The 15,873-nt window shown below is 51.1% G+C and overlaps 1 protein-coding gene across 1 annotated transcript; it reads right to left on the bottom strand.

The window, feature by feature from the left end:
- Positions 1-1,320: 1,320 nt before the first annotated feature.
- PGA (pepsin A-like) lies at positions 1,321-12,535 on the bottom strand. The gene is given in 9 exon segments (NM_001267767.1): positions 1,321-1,634; positions 2,729-2,827; positions 2,921-3,065; positions 5,038-5,154; positions 7,353-7,552; positions 8,216-8,334; positions 9,583-9,700; positions 11,969-12,131; positions 12,460-12,535. Coding segments are annotated over 9 exon segments (1,164 nt in total). The 5' UTR covers positions 12,513-12,535; the 3' UTR covers positions 1,321-1,484.
- Positions 12,536-15,873: the final 3,338 nt, after the last annotated feature.

Genomic DNA, 15,873 nt, shown 5'->3' with positions numbered 1-15,873 from the left:
AGACCTGGGGCACTGGGTGTTGGAGCTTACCCCCGCCCTCCCTAGAGCCCAGCTTTACCCTCTGGGCCTGCGTCTTCAGCAGACGGCCTGGGTCGGCTGTCAACAGAAGAAGGAGCTATGGGAATTTTCCCAGCATGCATGTTGAGGAGCCCAGGGCTGTAATAGATTTACTGACGAAAGAGTCTGAGATTAAGCTCTGCTGAGGTAAATGAAACAGCTCACTTTGCAGCAGGACTTCTCAGAGCCTTTGATTGGGCACTGTAGCTGGTGAACCCTGAGGAAGGGCCTAGAATGTACCACATTCTATATTGTGAAACTGTGTTTTCCATTAAATATTTTGCTACCAAGCCCACTCTTGAGAAACTGCTCCATTTCCGCTTTGCCTTTCTGGGCCAAGGATGCTAATGAACATGCTTAATTCTCTGTCTCACAACCTCTGTTCAGGGAAGTAGAACACCATCCTCTTTAGTTACTGATGAGGAAACTGACGGGTTCGGTGTCTTGTGCCTGGGATCTTGGGGAGATGAACTGTTAGTCTCGTCAGCCAGCGAATCACAAGGCCATCCTGGAAGACTGTGGGACATCAGCCTCTTTCTCTTGTCCTGTCCATGTCTTGTGACAACACTGCCTTGTCTTGTCTACTTAGGGACATCACCATTAGTGGCCACCTCTCCTGACTCTCCTGATCACTTTCCTTTCCTCATGATCTCTATTTTTTTTTTGAGATGGAGTCTCGCTCTGTCGCCCAAGCTGGAGTGCCATGGCATGATTTTGGCTCACTGCAAGCTCCGCCTTCTGAGTTCAAGCGATTCTCCTGCCTCAGCCTCCTGAGTAGCTGGGATTACAGGCATGTGCCACCATGCCCAGCTAATTTTTTGTATTTTTAGTAGAGATGGGGTTACACCGTGTTAGCCAGGCTGGTCTCGATCTCCTGACTTCTTGATCTGCCTGCCTCGGCCTCCCAAAGTGCTGAGATTATAAGGAGCCACTGTGCCTGGCCTTTTTTTTTTTTTTTTTAGATGGAGTCTCTCTGTCACCCAGGCTGGAGTACAATTCAGAGTCTCAGCTCCCAGAGTCCCTTCTATGAGAAGACAATGAGCCCAGCATATTTGGCCCCCAGGTCTTTATATGATGCTTCCAGCACACCCCCCTGACCCCCCTCTGTCTTCCTGGCTCTATCATGAAGGGTCTGCTACTGGGGTCGCTGTTTTGGGTGCCATCCAAGTGGATGTGGTCATTTTGATCCCTGCCCTGGTGTGCTAACCTCTGTGATGTGAAGGAAAAAGACCAGCAAAGAGAAGCAGCTCCAAAAACCTGTTTCAGGAGGTTGTGTTTTTATTCTACATTATTGGTAGGACAGGGAACAGGGCCAAGACCTCCACATTCCCCTGGGAAGGACAGTCAGGAGAATTAATTATATACATCTAAAGTGGGTGCAGGACGGAGGCCAGATCTTCCTGGGAAGTGGATAGAAAGACTTAGGCTTAAGCCACGGGAGCCAGGCCGACCTGATTGTTTGCCCTGTCGAAGACAGCAAAGTACTGGCGGATGAAGACATCACCCAGGATCCAAAGCTCTCCGTAGGCGGTGGGGATGTTCATGCCCTGGAAGCCGCTGGTGCAGCCCCCCTCGTCCTGGAGAAAAGGAGAATAAGAGTGGAGCTGGGACACTGATGCAGCAGTCCCACGCACTGGGTGATAAACATCCAGCGTGCAAGGAGGAGCTTCCTGGCTGTGTTCAGGGACTCAGCTGTCCTTGGCCTGGAGTCCGCCTGTAGAAGCTGCTCACAGCATGATTGCTTTCCACGGATTACTGGACATTATCTGGTGTTTCCCGCAGGCTCCCAGACCCTGACAGCCTCAGAGTTAAGGGGCTTGGGGAGAATTCAGCTGCTAGGAAGGAGTTTGAAAACCCTGCTGACACAGCCTTTTCTCATTATTGTTCTGATCCCATCCAGGGGCAATTGGGATGAGCCTTTATCCCTTTTGCCTCACTAGGTCACTGGGTTGCAACCTTGGCTGCATATTAGAATCACCTGGGGAGCTCTCACCCCCCCCCCCCCCCGCAGCTCCCACTCCATGGCTCAGGCCTCACCCTCTCCTAATGTAATCAGAATCACTGGGGGGGCCAAGGGCTCAGTGCTTCTTGTTGAATCGCATCAATCCACTGGCAAAATTAGTTTTCCACCTGACATATAATAATAGATGGCAAGGAGTTTTCTTGTGGTTCATATAGCTAAAGATTTGCTCCTTGGTAGAGAGTGTAGGAGTGTCAGAAGCCCCAGCCTAAGGAAATTAGGCTTTCCATTTGCCCAACCCTTGCTAACTCTGATGTGATCAGTTTCACTTGGTTAACCCAACCTCGCTGTGAGGGTGGGGAAAGCTGCCGTCTCTACTTTTTAGATGAGAAAACCGAGGCTGAGATGAGTTGTAGCTTGCTCAGAATCAATGGGGTAGTAATTCAAACTCAGGACTTGGACCCAGGGCTCCAAATCTTTTCACTCCAATAACCTTTGCTTCACTTGTTCCCTTAGGGGGCTGTATCCAAATTCTTATTCCTGCATTCATTTTTAATGTGTCCTTTTTCTCTGGAGGTTTCTAGGGCAGATGTTAGTCTGCCTCTGCCTCTTGACTTCAGCTCACGGAAGTGCATTATCCCTCTGCAGAGGGGGACTCTGTGGCCACATTCTGTGTGGGCACCTCTAGTGAGTGGTCCAGAGCCCCCTCACCTGCAGGATGTAGGCACTGGCTGGCACAGGGTACTGGATGCCATTGATGGTGAAGACGATGTCCGGCAGGCTGCTGATGGCTGAGCAGCTGACCACCATCTGGAAAGAGGGAGGGTGTGAAAAGTTAGAAGGGTTTCCATCCCTTCTGCCTGGCACACCCGCTACTTACAGAGCAGTTGGGGCTGGACTCACCTCGCCATTCGAGTTCTCACTGGCTCCGATGTAGCTCTGGATGTTGGCGATGGGGCTGGTTGGGCCGGACAGCAGAGAGGTGCCGGTGTCGACGATGGCCTGGCAGCCCTCGGCGCAGGCGATGGCCTCTCCATTCATGGTGATGCTGAGAGCAAGATGCACATGAAGGCTCCTGAGCCCTCAGGGGTGCATCTCCCCAAGGAGGAACGAGGAGACCGCAGATGTTCCTTCCCGACCCAGCCATTAGACAATGCAGGAAATTTCTGTTCCTCTCATTTGTCTACTCATTCATCCTGTGTCCATTTACCCAACAAATACTTCCCAAGTGTCTGTGCCAGACATGGGAAATGCAAAGCTCAACAAGACAGCCTACAGTTCTAGGCTGCAGGGAGCGCCCAGCCTAGCTGGCAAGATGAGTTATGTTGGCAGAAGGGCAGGATGATGAGCCAGGCAGGCAGCAGTAACAGAAACAGGGTCCAGGGTGAGAGGTGATGAAGGGGAGCAGCCAGCGGAGCAGACACCCAGGGTTTCCAGGCAGGTGAAGAGAGAAGGTGGACATCATGGGCAGAGGGGTCAGCATTTGGGGAGGGACGGAGACCAGAGGGCTGGGGCAGGAGTTGGAGGAACCGGTTGTGGGAAGTAGAAAAGTTCCTCTTCAAAGTTTCCTTTCTTGTATAAGAAAAATTCATAAGTGTTAGAAATAATTGTTTTTTTTTTTGAGACGGAGTTTCGCTCTCGTTACCCAGGCTGGAGTGCAATGGCGCGATCTCGGCTCACCGAAACTCCGCCTCCTGGGTTCAGGCAATTCTCCTGCCTCAGCCTCCCGAGTAGCTGGGATTACAGGCATGCGCCACCATGCCCCGCTAATTTTTTGTATTTTTAGTAGAGACGGGGTTTCACCACATTGACCAGGATGGTCTCGATCTCTCGATCTCGTGATCCACCCGTCTCGGCCTCCCAAAGTGCTGGGATTACAGGCTTGAGCCACCGCGCCCGGCCCAATAGTTTGTTTGAAACACTTTCTTCAAAAGTCTTCTTGCCTTTTTGCTAGAAGCCCTATCCTATGTAGCCATTAGACATGCTTACGGGCACGTAGTACATTCTATGTCCTTGTACTTTAACCAAGATATCTGTGCTGGACGTGCTCACGGGTGTGTCCCAGCTCACCCTATGCCTCTTCCTTATTTTGACTTTCTTGTTTTTTGCTCTGCATTGCTTTTACCTGTTTAGAAAAGTTTCAAGTTATTAGCCAATCGGGTTTTAGCTTAGATTGTGAGGTCTGGCACCAGCCAATGGAGATCAGACACAGCAGTTAACCCTAAATGCATAAGAAATAAACCTGTCTACTTTCCTTTCTTGTACTCCCATGGCAAGATTGCTAGCAGGAGTACCCTTTCTGCAGGAAGTAAAAAGAATTGCTTTGCTGAGAGATCCTTTGTCCCAGTACTAATTTTTCTTTGCAGCACCAAAAGTAAAAATTTCATACATAACAGGTGAAATTCTAGCATGGCTGGGCAGACATGAGGTGACCAATGTGTCCTGGTTTGCCTGGGATGGTCCCAGTTTTAGTACTGAAAGTCTTTGTCCCACGAAATTGTTCACTCTTGGGAAAACCCACACAATTGGCTAGTGAGCTGGGGCAAGAACAGTGTGGAAATGAGGCTGTAAGGGGGACCGGGGAGGCCCTGAAGGGCAGGGTGGAACGAAATGACCACACAGTTTCTTAGCCATTTTGCCCTCCTTCTAGATTGAAGGTGGCATTTTTCCTCAAGTGGGAGGAGCATGTGCTGGTTCACAGGCCCTTAAATTGTGAGCTGTGCGGACAGGAGGGCCCCCAGCTCTCCCCAGGGACGCTGGTGGATTGTCCTGACTGTGACTATGAGGGCAGTGGCTGTCTCACCCTTGCAGAGTCTCGGTTTCCCAGACAGCCCTTCCCTCCTCCTCCAGGGAGGTGTCTTTCTAGGGGTCTCTCTGGCTTGGCCAACTTCCACCTTCCCCCCGGAGTGGGTTCCCCTGTGCCAGCTGGGGGGATTCTGGGAGTCTGGTTAGCTATGAATCCATAAGGAGATGGGATTTGGGGCCCAGGCCTGGATGCTGCCTGTCCATGGTGGTCTCACCTGTCCACGGTGATCTGCCAGTAACCCTCGGCAGAAACAGGCACCCAGTTCAGACTTCCGGTGTAGTAAGAGGAGTCGATGCCACCAAACATCACCACGCTGCCGCTCTGGTCATTGCTACGAAAAGTGCAGGGAGAAGACATGAATTCTTTGGTTCGTTCATTCGTCTCAACACGTGCTGTTGCATCCTCAGTGTTACCCTTGATTGGGCACTTGCCAGGTGCTGGGCTATGACAAACATGGTTTAATTTCCTCTTTGGCCAGGGCCCATGCAGTGGGCACTGCCACTGTTATTTCCGCTTACCGGGAGGACACTGAGCCAGAGAGAGGTGAGGCCACCCGCCCAAGATCACAGAGCTGAGGAGTGGTGGAACTAAGTTTGGAAGAACGCACATCTCTTGGGTTCCAAAGTGTGTGGTTTCCACCATGGTGCTCACTCTAGTTGCCATGGGGACCCCGGGGAAGTAAATATGTGTGACAGTGTCGGCTCTTAAGGACTTGATGGTGAAGATCGCTGGTTCTTGGCTGGGAGCAGTTTTGTCCCCAGGGGAATGTCTGGAGACATTTTGGATTGTCATGACTGGGTGGGGGTAGGGGATGCGACTGGCATCAAATGGGTAGAGGCTGGGGATGCTGCCAGACATCCTCAATGCATGGAACAGCCCCTGGCGGCAAGGACTTACCTGGTCTGAAATGTTAATAGTGCCCAGACTGAGAAACTCCAAGCTAGCTGAAGAGATACAATGGCCCCACATGAAATATTTCTTTCTTTTTTTTGAGACGGAATCTTGCTTTGTCACCAGGCTGGAGTGCAGTGGTGCAATCTCGGCTCACTGCAGCCTCTGCCTCCTGGGTTCAAGCGATTCTCTTGCCTCAGGCCTCCCAAGTAGCTGGGATTACAGGCACGTGGCACCACGCCTGGCTAATTTTTGTATTTTTAGTAGAGACGGTGTTTCACTGTGTTGGCCGAGATGGTCTCGATCACTTGACCTCGTGATCTGCCTGCCTTGGCCTCCCAAAGTGCTGGGATTACAGGCGTGAACCACTGTGCCCTGCCAAAATATTTAAGGCAGATTATGTTTAAAAGCCACCTTGAACATTAACTGGCCAAGAGGAGTAAATGACAAAGAGCCTTCCTGTTGTAAACTGCAGGGGTCCTTGTTATCGCAGTATTCATTTTCAAAATCTCTGCAGTTTCAGGTTAGATGTGGGAGCAAATGCAGATGGCAACAAAAAATTAATCACCCGAGAATTGGCCATTTGTAAAACATGACCCCACTCACTGAACCCACTCCACCTTGGCTGCAAACATCTCACAGTGCAATGCAATACAGTGAGGACCTAGGCGCATAGTTACCCACCAAGGAAACGTGAATGATGGCAAACCCTCGTGAACCCTTTCAAAAGAGGAGGATGTACGTGATTGCTAGAGGAAAGTTGCGTGTCATGAAAGTTGATGATGCCCTCAGATATTCTTGCATAAACTCTACTCAGCCAGAACTGACACTGGATGTATTCTTTGTTCAGCTGTGTGTTTGTTCATTCCTAGAATTAACCAATAGTCACAACTGGAATTGAGATTTTGTTAAATCATAAAAGAAACTTGCTTTCATGATTTAAAAATGTCATCATTCACATGTCTTGATCAAATCTTTTCATTTTTGTGCTATGGAATTTTGGTCTGTTTTAAGTGTATTCACTTTATTTTATTTATTTTGAGACAGAGTCTCACTCTGTTGCCCAGGCTGGAGTGCAGTGGTGTAATCTCGGCTCACTGCAACCTCCGCCTCCCAGGCTGAAGCGATTCTCCTTGCCTCAGCCTCCCGAGTAGCTGGGATTACAAGTGCCTGCCACCATGCCTCGCTAATTTTTGTATTTTTTAGTAGAGACAGGATTTTGCCATGTTGGCCAGGCTGGTCTTGACCTCAGGTGATCCTCCCTCTTCAGCCTCTCAAAGTGCTGGGATTACAGGCGTGAGCCACCCTGAGCGTATTCACTTTAAATGGCATCTTTGGGGGCCAAGGATGATGGAACTGGCACCGGGGGGCAAATGGCTAATGACATTTGAGTTGTGCACCTCAAGGGGACAGAGATGCTCGTAAAATAAGACCGTGTGCATAAGGTCCGTCAGAGAGAGACTTGGCACTGTTACTCTCCAAAGACAGATTTCTCCGGCGTCAGACACCGACTTTGCAAATCCCCTGCTTCCCCAGACCCTCTCCATCCCAGCCAGCCTTGGACAGCTCCTGGCTGGGCCAGAACACTGTGACCTCTGGAGGGGGAGGTGGGAGGAGGCCCCTCTCTATCCAACTTACGAGCTCAGGTAGACAGAGAAGAGGTCCTGGGAAACCAGGTCCTGGTTCCAAATGTTGTCAAAGACAGGTGTGGCCCCGGAGGAGGAAATGCTGGGGTAGGCCAGCCCCAGGATGCCGTCGAAGGGAGAGTAATACAGAAAGGAGCCGGGCTCAGTCTCGCTCAGGCCGAAGATCTGATTGGTGTCAGCGATGCCTCCAACCTGAGCGGGGACACCGAGATGATGGTCACCATCAGCTCATGTTCACTGAGTTCTGAGTGCCACCCTCGGGCCAGAGCCACCCTGGTTCATCTTGTGCAGGACTGGACTTCTGGGATATCAGGCTGGAAGAAGGGGAGAGGGACTGTCTCCTGGAATACTTGTTCCTCCGCTGGAGGTAACCATGGCAAGCTGATCTCCAGATGGCCACAGTCTGTGACTCAGTGTGAGATTTTGCTGGAGAACAGATGGTCACTGTGTGTTTGTGTTTCTGATGAGCAAATGCAAAGCAGACCCGAGAAAATCAAGGCCTTTGACTCCTGCCATGCCCCCAAAATAGTAGATAGGGCTTGTGGAGATTTTGTGACTTCGGGGGGCTGCAGGTCAGGGGAAGGAGGAAGAGGAGGAGGAGCTAGTAGAGAACCGAGCCTTTACTATCTCCCACCCCTCCATAACATTCTGCTTGGGTGGCTTCTGGCTCCAGGCACCCCACCCTTTTACTCACTGCCACCCCAGCTACCAGTGTCTGCTACATCTCAGCTGCTTCTCCCCCATCGTGCCCTCACTACATCAGGTTACTTTTGTGATCACCGAGACTCATCTTGCTGGAATAAGCTTATTTGGGGTGTCGACGGTGTGATGCAGCGGCAGCCTGTGGGTGCCCACCTGGACAGTGTCGTATCCGAGGATGCCTGTCATGCTGCCGGTGCCATAGGCAATCGAGAGTGTCTGGCTGGTGGCCTGGTAGGTGGACGACTCCTGAGGGTTGAAGCGGTTGTGGTTGGCTGCAAGGGCAAGAGGTGAGTATCAGTCTCTGAGAGCTGGGTGAAGGTCATGGCTGGGACGTCTTCCCGAGATGGGTGCCCTGGCCCTGGGAGGGGCTCCAGAGGGGAGCAGTGACCTTTCCCCTACACCCTTGGAGCCCAAGAGACCCAGCTGCTGTCCTGTCTTGTTGAACTGCTGGGACTATTCACTGACGGCAGGTCCCAGCCAATCCCAAGGGCCTCTGGGGAACCCGCCAGGCCAACATTGAGCAGAGCAAGCCCATGGCTGCCCAGTGACCAGCACCTTCACCCCCCACCCCCTGGCCAGTGCTCCCGTTATGATGTGGACGATGCCACAGGCACCTCCTCTTAATTCAAACTCGTGTTAAAACACTAGAATAGAAAGGAAGCTGCAATGCACATTGTTCATGACTTCTAAAGACAAACTGTTTTATTAGCAAACCAACGATTTTTTTTTTTGTGATGGAGTTCCACTCTTGTTGCCCAGGCTGGAGTGCAATGGTGTGATCTTGGCTCACCACAACCTCCACCTCCCCGGCTCAAGTGAATCTCCTGCCTCAGCCTCCCAGGTAGCTGGGATTATAGGCATTTACCACCACGCCTGGCTAATTTTGTATTTTTAGTAGAGACAGGGTTTCTCCATGTTGGTCAGGCTGATCTTGAACTCCCAACCTCAGGCAACCTGCCCGCCTCAGCCTCCCAAAGTGCTGGGATTACACTGTACCTAGCCACAATTCTTCCTTTTTTAAATGGATGAGAGGTTTCTCTGTTCCCCAGGCGGGTCTCCAACACCTAGTCTCGCCTCCTTATCACCAGGACAACTGGCCTGAGCCACCGAAGCTCTAGTTTGTTTTTTTAATGAACTCAGAGTTTACCACTAGCGCATCCTAGCCAGGATTTGGGGCCATTTCTCACACTGGACTCTTTCCTGGTGAGCTCTTCTGTGGTCCTTTGGCCCTGTCTTGCTTTGGGCTCCCCACACAGCCTCTCCCAGGTGGTGGTTATTCGGGAGAGCTTCCCTCTGCCCTCAGACTGTGAAGTCCTTGACTGCAGGGATCATATCACTCATCTCTTGACCCCCTGGAGAACCAGAGCCCAGTGCTCCGCACATAGTAGGTGCTCACCACATAGTGAGTGGCTCCAGCAGGCTTGAGGTGGGAGCTGTTTAAAGCCCATGGGTGTCCAGGGTTCCCCAGGTTCAGCTAGTGCTGGGGAGCAAGGGCAGGGCAGGGCAGGCTGGGCACTTACTGCAAGCAGGACTGGAGCAGTAGATGGAGGGCACCCACAGGTTGGAGGAGCCGGTGTCGAAGATGACGGTGAACTCCTGGGCGGGGGTTCCGATGCCGATGGTGCCGAAGTACTCCATCTGCCGAGGCCAGGACAGCGCAGTTCACAGACCGACATCTCTGTCAGGGCTCCCTAGGGGCTGTCCCTAGGCCATCCCCTTGGTCCACCTCTCCACCTTTCCCTTCACAGTTCTTGTCTTTCTCTTCCCAGTCACTGCCTTCCTCCTTCAAAGCCCAGCCCTAGTGTCCCTTCCTCCTGGAAGTCTTCCCGATTGCTACCCCAATTTACCTTCTGCTCTCTCCTAAGCACCACAAACACTTAACAATCTGCTGTTCCCTCTTCCACCATTGTCTTGTCTGTCACAGTCTTCCCATCCTTAGAGTGCATGTTCTCAGAGGATGGGGGTGGGAACTTGTAGCACCGGCAAGTGACAGCTTAAGTGCTTGTGTCTTAAGTTGTTTATTGGAAGCTAAGCAAGCCACCTAAAGATGGAAACCCATTCAGATTTCTTATTTCTGCATCGAGATGTGTACAGCAGGTTGCAAGAAAAGGCACTGTCAATATTTTTATTCTTTTTCTTTTTTTCTGAGCCAAGTCTCGCTCTGTTGTCCAGGCTGGAGTGCAATGGTGTGATCTCAGCTTGCTGCAGCCTCCACCTCCTGGGATCCAGCCATTCTCCTGCCTCAGCCTCCCAAGTAGCTGGGATTACAGGTGTGCACCATCATACCTGGCAAGTTTTTGTTTTCTTGGTAGAGATGGGGTTTTGCCATGTTGCCAGGCTGGTTTTGAACTCCTGACCTCAAGTGATCTACCCGCCTCAGCCAACAAACCAGTATTTTTCTTCTTAGCAGCAGCATTTCCCCGTTGCCAGCTCCGTTCCAGCCACACTGGTCTGCTTGCTGGTCTTTGGTGATGACCAGTCGCTCCTGCCCCAGGGCCTTTGCACTGGCTATTCCTTGTGCTAGGAAAATGTTTATTCTAGATCTTTCCTTGGCTGATCCATTTTTTTTAGATGATTCATTCAGATCTCTAGTCAAATGTCCCCTCTGCCAACAGGCCTTCCGTGACCACTTTATCTGAATTTGTCCCCTCCCTATCTTCTTTTCCCCCATACTCCAATTAATTATAGTCACGATCCTCATCATTACCTGAAATTATCTTACATGCTTGTTTATTTTTCACCCCTTTAGAATATAAGCTCTAGGAGCTTTGCTTATTCACAATCATTTTGGCAACTTGCATAGCCTCTGGCACGTAGAGAGGTGCCAGTAGTTGTGAAATATTTGTTAACTAAATACATGGACTAATTAAACTTCTTACCAAGGGCCTGCCAGACCCCATGCCAAGCACTCAAGAAAACATGATTGTGTGAATTCCCGGCAACAGCCTCTGATGGTAGATATTAGTGGATCTGTTTTCTAGACCAAGAAACAGGCTCAGCGTATTTAAATGGCTTGCCCAAGGTCACATGGCTTAGAGGCACTAGAACCCACATCTGCGCCGCGTCTGCTGGATGGCAGAGGCCAAGCTCCGAACTGCAGGCACCATGGCTCTGCCACCACCCTGTACCAGGCACAGAGAGGACATGCAATACCTGTCAGAGGGCGGGGTATTTGCTATGGAGTCTCAAGTGATAAAGTCAGAGTGATCTTTCTGAAACTCAGATTTGATCTTGTCAACTCCTTGTTTAAGTGGCAGTTAGCATACAGCCTCTCTCTGTCCACCCCTCGACTTCATCCCTCGGTTCCTCCCCTCGGCTCCTCGGGTCGCAGGCTGCAGCTCCCTTCCTCCCTCCCTTTTGGCTCTCCTTCAAAGGCATTGTGCTCCAGCCGGCTACAGGGTTTGGCACAAGTGAAAAGGGCATGTGGAGTTCTCTCTTGTCCTCTTCCTGCATGGCTCCAGGGAGGCTGCCCAAGTGGCAGACTCTCACGGTGTGACACCTTCACTCTGGAGTCCTCCTGCTCCCTGTTCTTTTCGTGGTTTAGTGAGGCTCCTTGATGACTGTCTTTCTCTCCTAGGCTGTGAGACTGATGACTGTCTTTGTCTCCTAGGCTGTGACTTTGCTGGCTGCTGATTCCCCCTGAGCCCAGCACTGGCCCTGACATATAAAAGGGGCTCAGAAGAAGTGAACATTGCATGAACGAGTGAGTGAATGAATGAATATATGAGTCGCAGCTCTGACCATGAGTTTTCCTGCCTGCTCTGGGTCACTGACATCTAAGGAGCAGCCCCTGGGTCACTGCCTAGAGCCTCAGAGCCCTGGCCGGTCCCCCAAGACCCCTGGGACACCCTCTTTGCTGCTGGCCAAGTCCTCAGAGCTGGCCCCGCCGCTCGCCCACACACTCACATCCAGGTAGTTCACCAGGGGCTGGTTGGCTATCATGGTGGCAGCCTCCCCCTGGGGGAAGTACTTGCTGGCTGGGTCCAAGGTGTTATTCTTCAGGAAGTCCTTTAGCAGGCCATGCTCGATCAGGTTCTTCCTCAAGGACTTCTTTTTGATGAGGGAGACCCTGTGGTTTGGAGGAGGAAGAAGAATTAGGCAACGATTCTGCTCAGCGGGTGCTGTGGCAGCCCCAGAAGGGAAGCTGGTCTAAGAGAGGAAGAGAGAAGCTCCCATTTCTGCCCAATAATGCAGAGAAGTTAAGCTGACTAGCGGTGGAGCTGGGAACCACTAGTCTTAGCCACTTCTGCAGGACAGCCTCCCAAAAGGGCAGAGAGAGAGGCTGAAAAGGGTGATGGAGACAGCGGAAGAGAGAGAAAAAAAGGGAAGGAGACAGGGGAGGAAAGAAAGGTAACGTGGGAGGCGGCCGTCTTCACACCCACGCCACCTGGACTCACTTGTAGAGGCACTCAGAGAGCGCCACCAGACTGAGCAGCAGCAGCCACTTCATGGTTCTAGCCAGGCCCCAACTCTACGGAGAAGGCAAGACAGGAGGAAGGTGCAGAGCAGCAGCAGGAGCCGCCCTTATATACAGCTCGGTCCCTGCCTTATCGGCCTGTCACCCACTCCCCTGATCCCAAACACAAAAGCTCCTGATAAGATTGTTGAGACCGTTCCAGCTGAGGAGGTTTCCATTGTAACCTTGTGCCATGGGGGGTACCATGGGCTTGGGCCTGCAGAGAGAGAGAGAGAGAGAGAGAGAGGAGAACGACTCTGAGGCTTATTTCTTTTCTTTTTATTTTTTTGTTTGTTTGTTTCTGAGACGGAGTTTTGCTCTGTCGCCCCATCAGAGGCTTATTTCTTAAGAATGGAGAAGGTCCCACATTGAAATTTACAAGCTGAGCATTTTGACAATGTTGGTTAAAAGTGCGTGTGACACAACATGGGCCAGATGTGAAGGAGCCCCATGTGGCCTGATTTGTCCCACTGGGGCACGCAGCTGGGGTTCTCAGAGGGCAGCTACCGACTCAGGGATAGCTGGTACTGGTTGTGGTCACTGCTTATCCACCGCACACTGGGGGTGGGTTGTTTGGACTCAGTACAGAATTCCCCACATAAGTGTCACTGTGTGGGGTTGTTGGGCATCTGACTAGCCTATGGGACTTTGGGCTTGCTTTTTGTGGCAACTGGGCTGAGTCTGGGAAGCAGATGTGTGCAGTACACGGCGGTGCGGGGAGGGAGAGAGCACCGAAGAATGCTGCCTTCCCTTCCCGGGGGAGGCAAACTTCACACAGGCCAGGTGTGTCTTTGGAATCTGTGTCCCTCCCTTTCTGCACCCCTTCTTTCTTTTGCTCCTTTCTCACCCTCTCCATCTTTGAGATCCCACCTGCGTCTGATTCCTCCAGGTGCTCCAGGCTCACAACTGGGCTGAAATCAGCTACAATGGAGCAAAGCAATCTGGGTAAACAAATTCATACTCTTGGGTGGGTGACTTAGAAAGAGGATGCTGGCCAGGCGCGGTGGCTCATGCCTGTCATCCCAGCACTTTTGGAGGTCAAGGTGGGTGGATCACGAGGTCAGGAGTTTGAGACTAGCCTGGCCAACATGGTGAAACCCCGTCTCTACTAAAAATACAAAAATTGCCTGGGCATAGTGGTGAGTGCCTGTAATCTCAACTATTCTGGAGGCTGAGGCAGGACAATTGCTTGAATCAAGTTGGCTGAGGTTGCAGTGAGCCAAGATAGTGCCATTGCACTCCAACCTGAGCAACAGAGCAAGATTCCATCTCAAAAAAAAAAAAAAAAAAAGAAAGAAAGAAAGAAAGAAAGAAAGAGGATGCTTACCAACCCAGTGGATTCCCCACTTTGTGAACTTTTATTTAGTGGACAAAGTAGAGTGAAAACTCTGATGCATGAATTGCTGGGGAGAAGGGCAGAGGACGGAGGAGGCCACCAGCTAGATAGGAAACACTGCCTTAGGGTCTTGCTCTGAAACAGATCCGCTGAGACATCCTCAGACTGTCCAGCCATGAGATCCACAGGTTCTATGAAAGCTCCAAATTGCCCCCAGTGTCTCCAGGCGGGTGTGCGTGGGTAGGCAGTGTGGAGAAGTTCAGGGACAGTGGTGGTTAGTAGAAAGGATATTGACATTTCAGACTCACCTGTTAGTTGACATCTTTGTGCCCCAAATGTGAATCCTGGGCCCATTTTTTTCTTTTCTTTTCTCTTCTTTTTTTAAGATGGAGTCTCGCTCTGTTGCCAGGCTGGAGTGCAGTGGCGCCATCTCAGCTCACTACAACCATCACCTTCCCTGTTCAAGCAATTCTCCTGCCTCAGTCTCCTGAGTAGCTGGGACTACAGGTGCCCAACACCATGCCCAGCTAATTTTTGTAATTTTAATAGAGATGTGATTTCACTGTGTTGGCCAGGATGGCCTCGATCTCTTGACCTCGTGATGCCCCGCTTTGGCCACCCAAAGTGCTGGGATTATAGGCATGAGCCACCATACCTAGCCTTCTTCTTCTTCTTTTTTAAGTGTCAATCTCACTCCAGTATGACTAGCCCTTGTATTTTTCACTTTCAAGTCTTTTAGTGCCTTCTTCTTTTCCTCTCTTTCCTCCCTCTCAAGCCCCCCCGCCCGTCTCCCTTTTTGAGACAGGGTCTTATTCTGTCACTCAGGCTGGAGTATAGTGGCGTGATCATGGCTTACTGTTCAATCAGTCCTCTGGCCTCAGCCTCTGAGTAGCTGGGACTGTAGGCATGAGCCACTACGCCCAGCTACCTTTTGTATTTCCGGTAGAGACAGGCTGGTTTCAAACTCCTGGGCTCAAGTGAGCTTCCTGCCTCGGCCTTTCAAAGTGCTGGGATTACCGTGAACCACAATGCACCCGACCCTCTCTCTCTTTATTGATACATAGCATTTTACATATTTTGGGGGTACATGTGATATTTTGTTACATGCATAGAAAGAGTAATGATCAAGTCAGGGTATTTGGAGTATCCATCACCTTAAGTATGGGTTGATCCCAGCAATCATATGAACTCGCGGGTCCTGAAGATGCCTGCCTAAGTTCTGGGGGCACTGGATGGAATCCCCTCACTCAAGGCTGCCACCAGATGGAAGGGAGGGAGCTTGGAGCCCAAGGATGGGCACTGATTTTGCGGGCACAGCTTGTCTGGGGCTCACATGGGAATTTTGAGCAGAGGAGAAATATGTTTGGGAAGCAGAAGGAAGATTTCCCAGGCAGAAACCTGCAAGCCCCTTTAATGTTTATTCATTCAAATGCCGTGTTGTGCACTTGCTGTGTACTGAGCGTGCTCGCTGCTGAGGGTACATCCCTGAGCATGACAGGCATAGGCTGTGCCTGGGGCGCATTTGTGGTCAGTTCAAGGGAAAGCTGGTGTGGAAGGGGCTCTTTCTTTTCACCTGGATGGATATTCGGATCACATTGAGGGGAAGCTCTCGGGTTGGTGAAGATGATAGTATTTCTTCACATTAGAGATTTTAGCACCCCTAGGGATGCTGGAATGCTTGCTGACACCAACTCAGGGACATGGTGGAGAGACTCTAGGATGGCCTGCAATTATTCATCTGCTGGTAGTCACACCCCTGTGTAATCCCTTCCCCTTTTGTGTAGGTAAGACTTGCTTCTGACCAGCAGGATACAGCAAAGTAGTTGGGATGTGGCTTTTGTGATAACATTATACAGACTTGTAGCTTGTGTCTTGCTAGCACACTCACTGCATAGACTCTTTCCCTTGCTGGCTCTGATAAAGAAAGCTACTCTATAAAGAGGCCCAAGGGGAAGGAATCAATGGTGGCCTCCAGCCTCCAGCCAGCAAGGAACTCAGGCCGTCAGTCTGACAATCTGC

This window comes from Callithrix jacchus, chromosome 10 (assembly GCF_049354715.1).
Source record: "Callithrix jacchus isolate 240 chromosome 10, calJac240_pri, whole genome shotgun sequence".
Taxonomy (NCBI): Eukaryota; Metazoa; Chordata; class Mammalia; order Primates; family Cebidae; genus Callithrix; species Callithrix jacchus.
The sequence above is the reverse complement of the archived record's forward strand: the minus strand, read 5'-3'. Positions and strand labels throughout refer to the sequence as shown.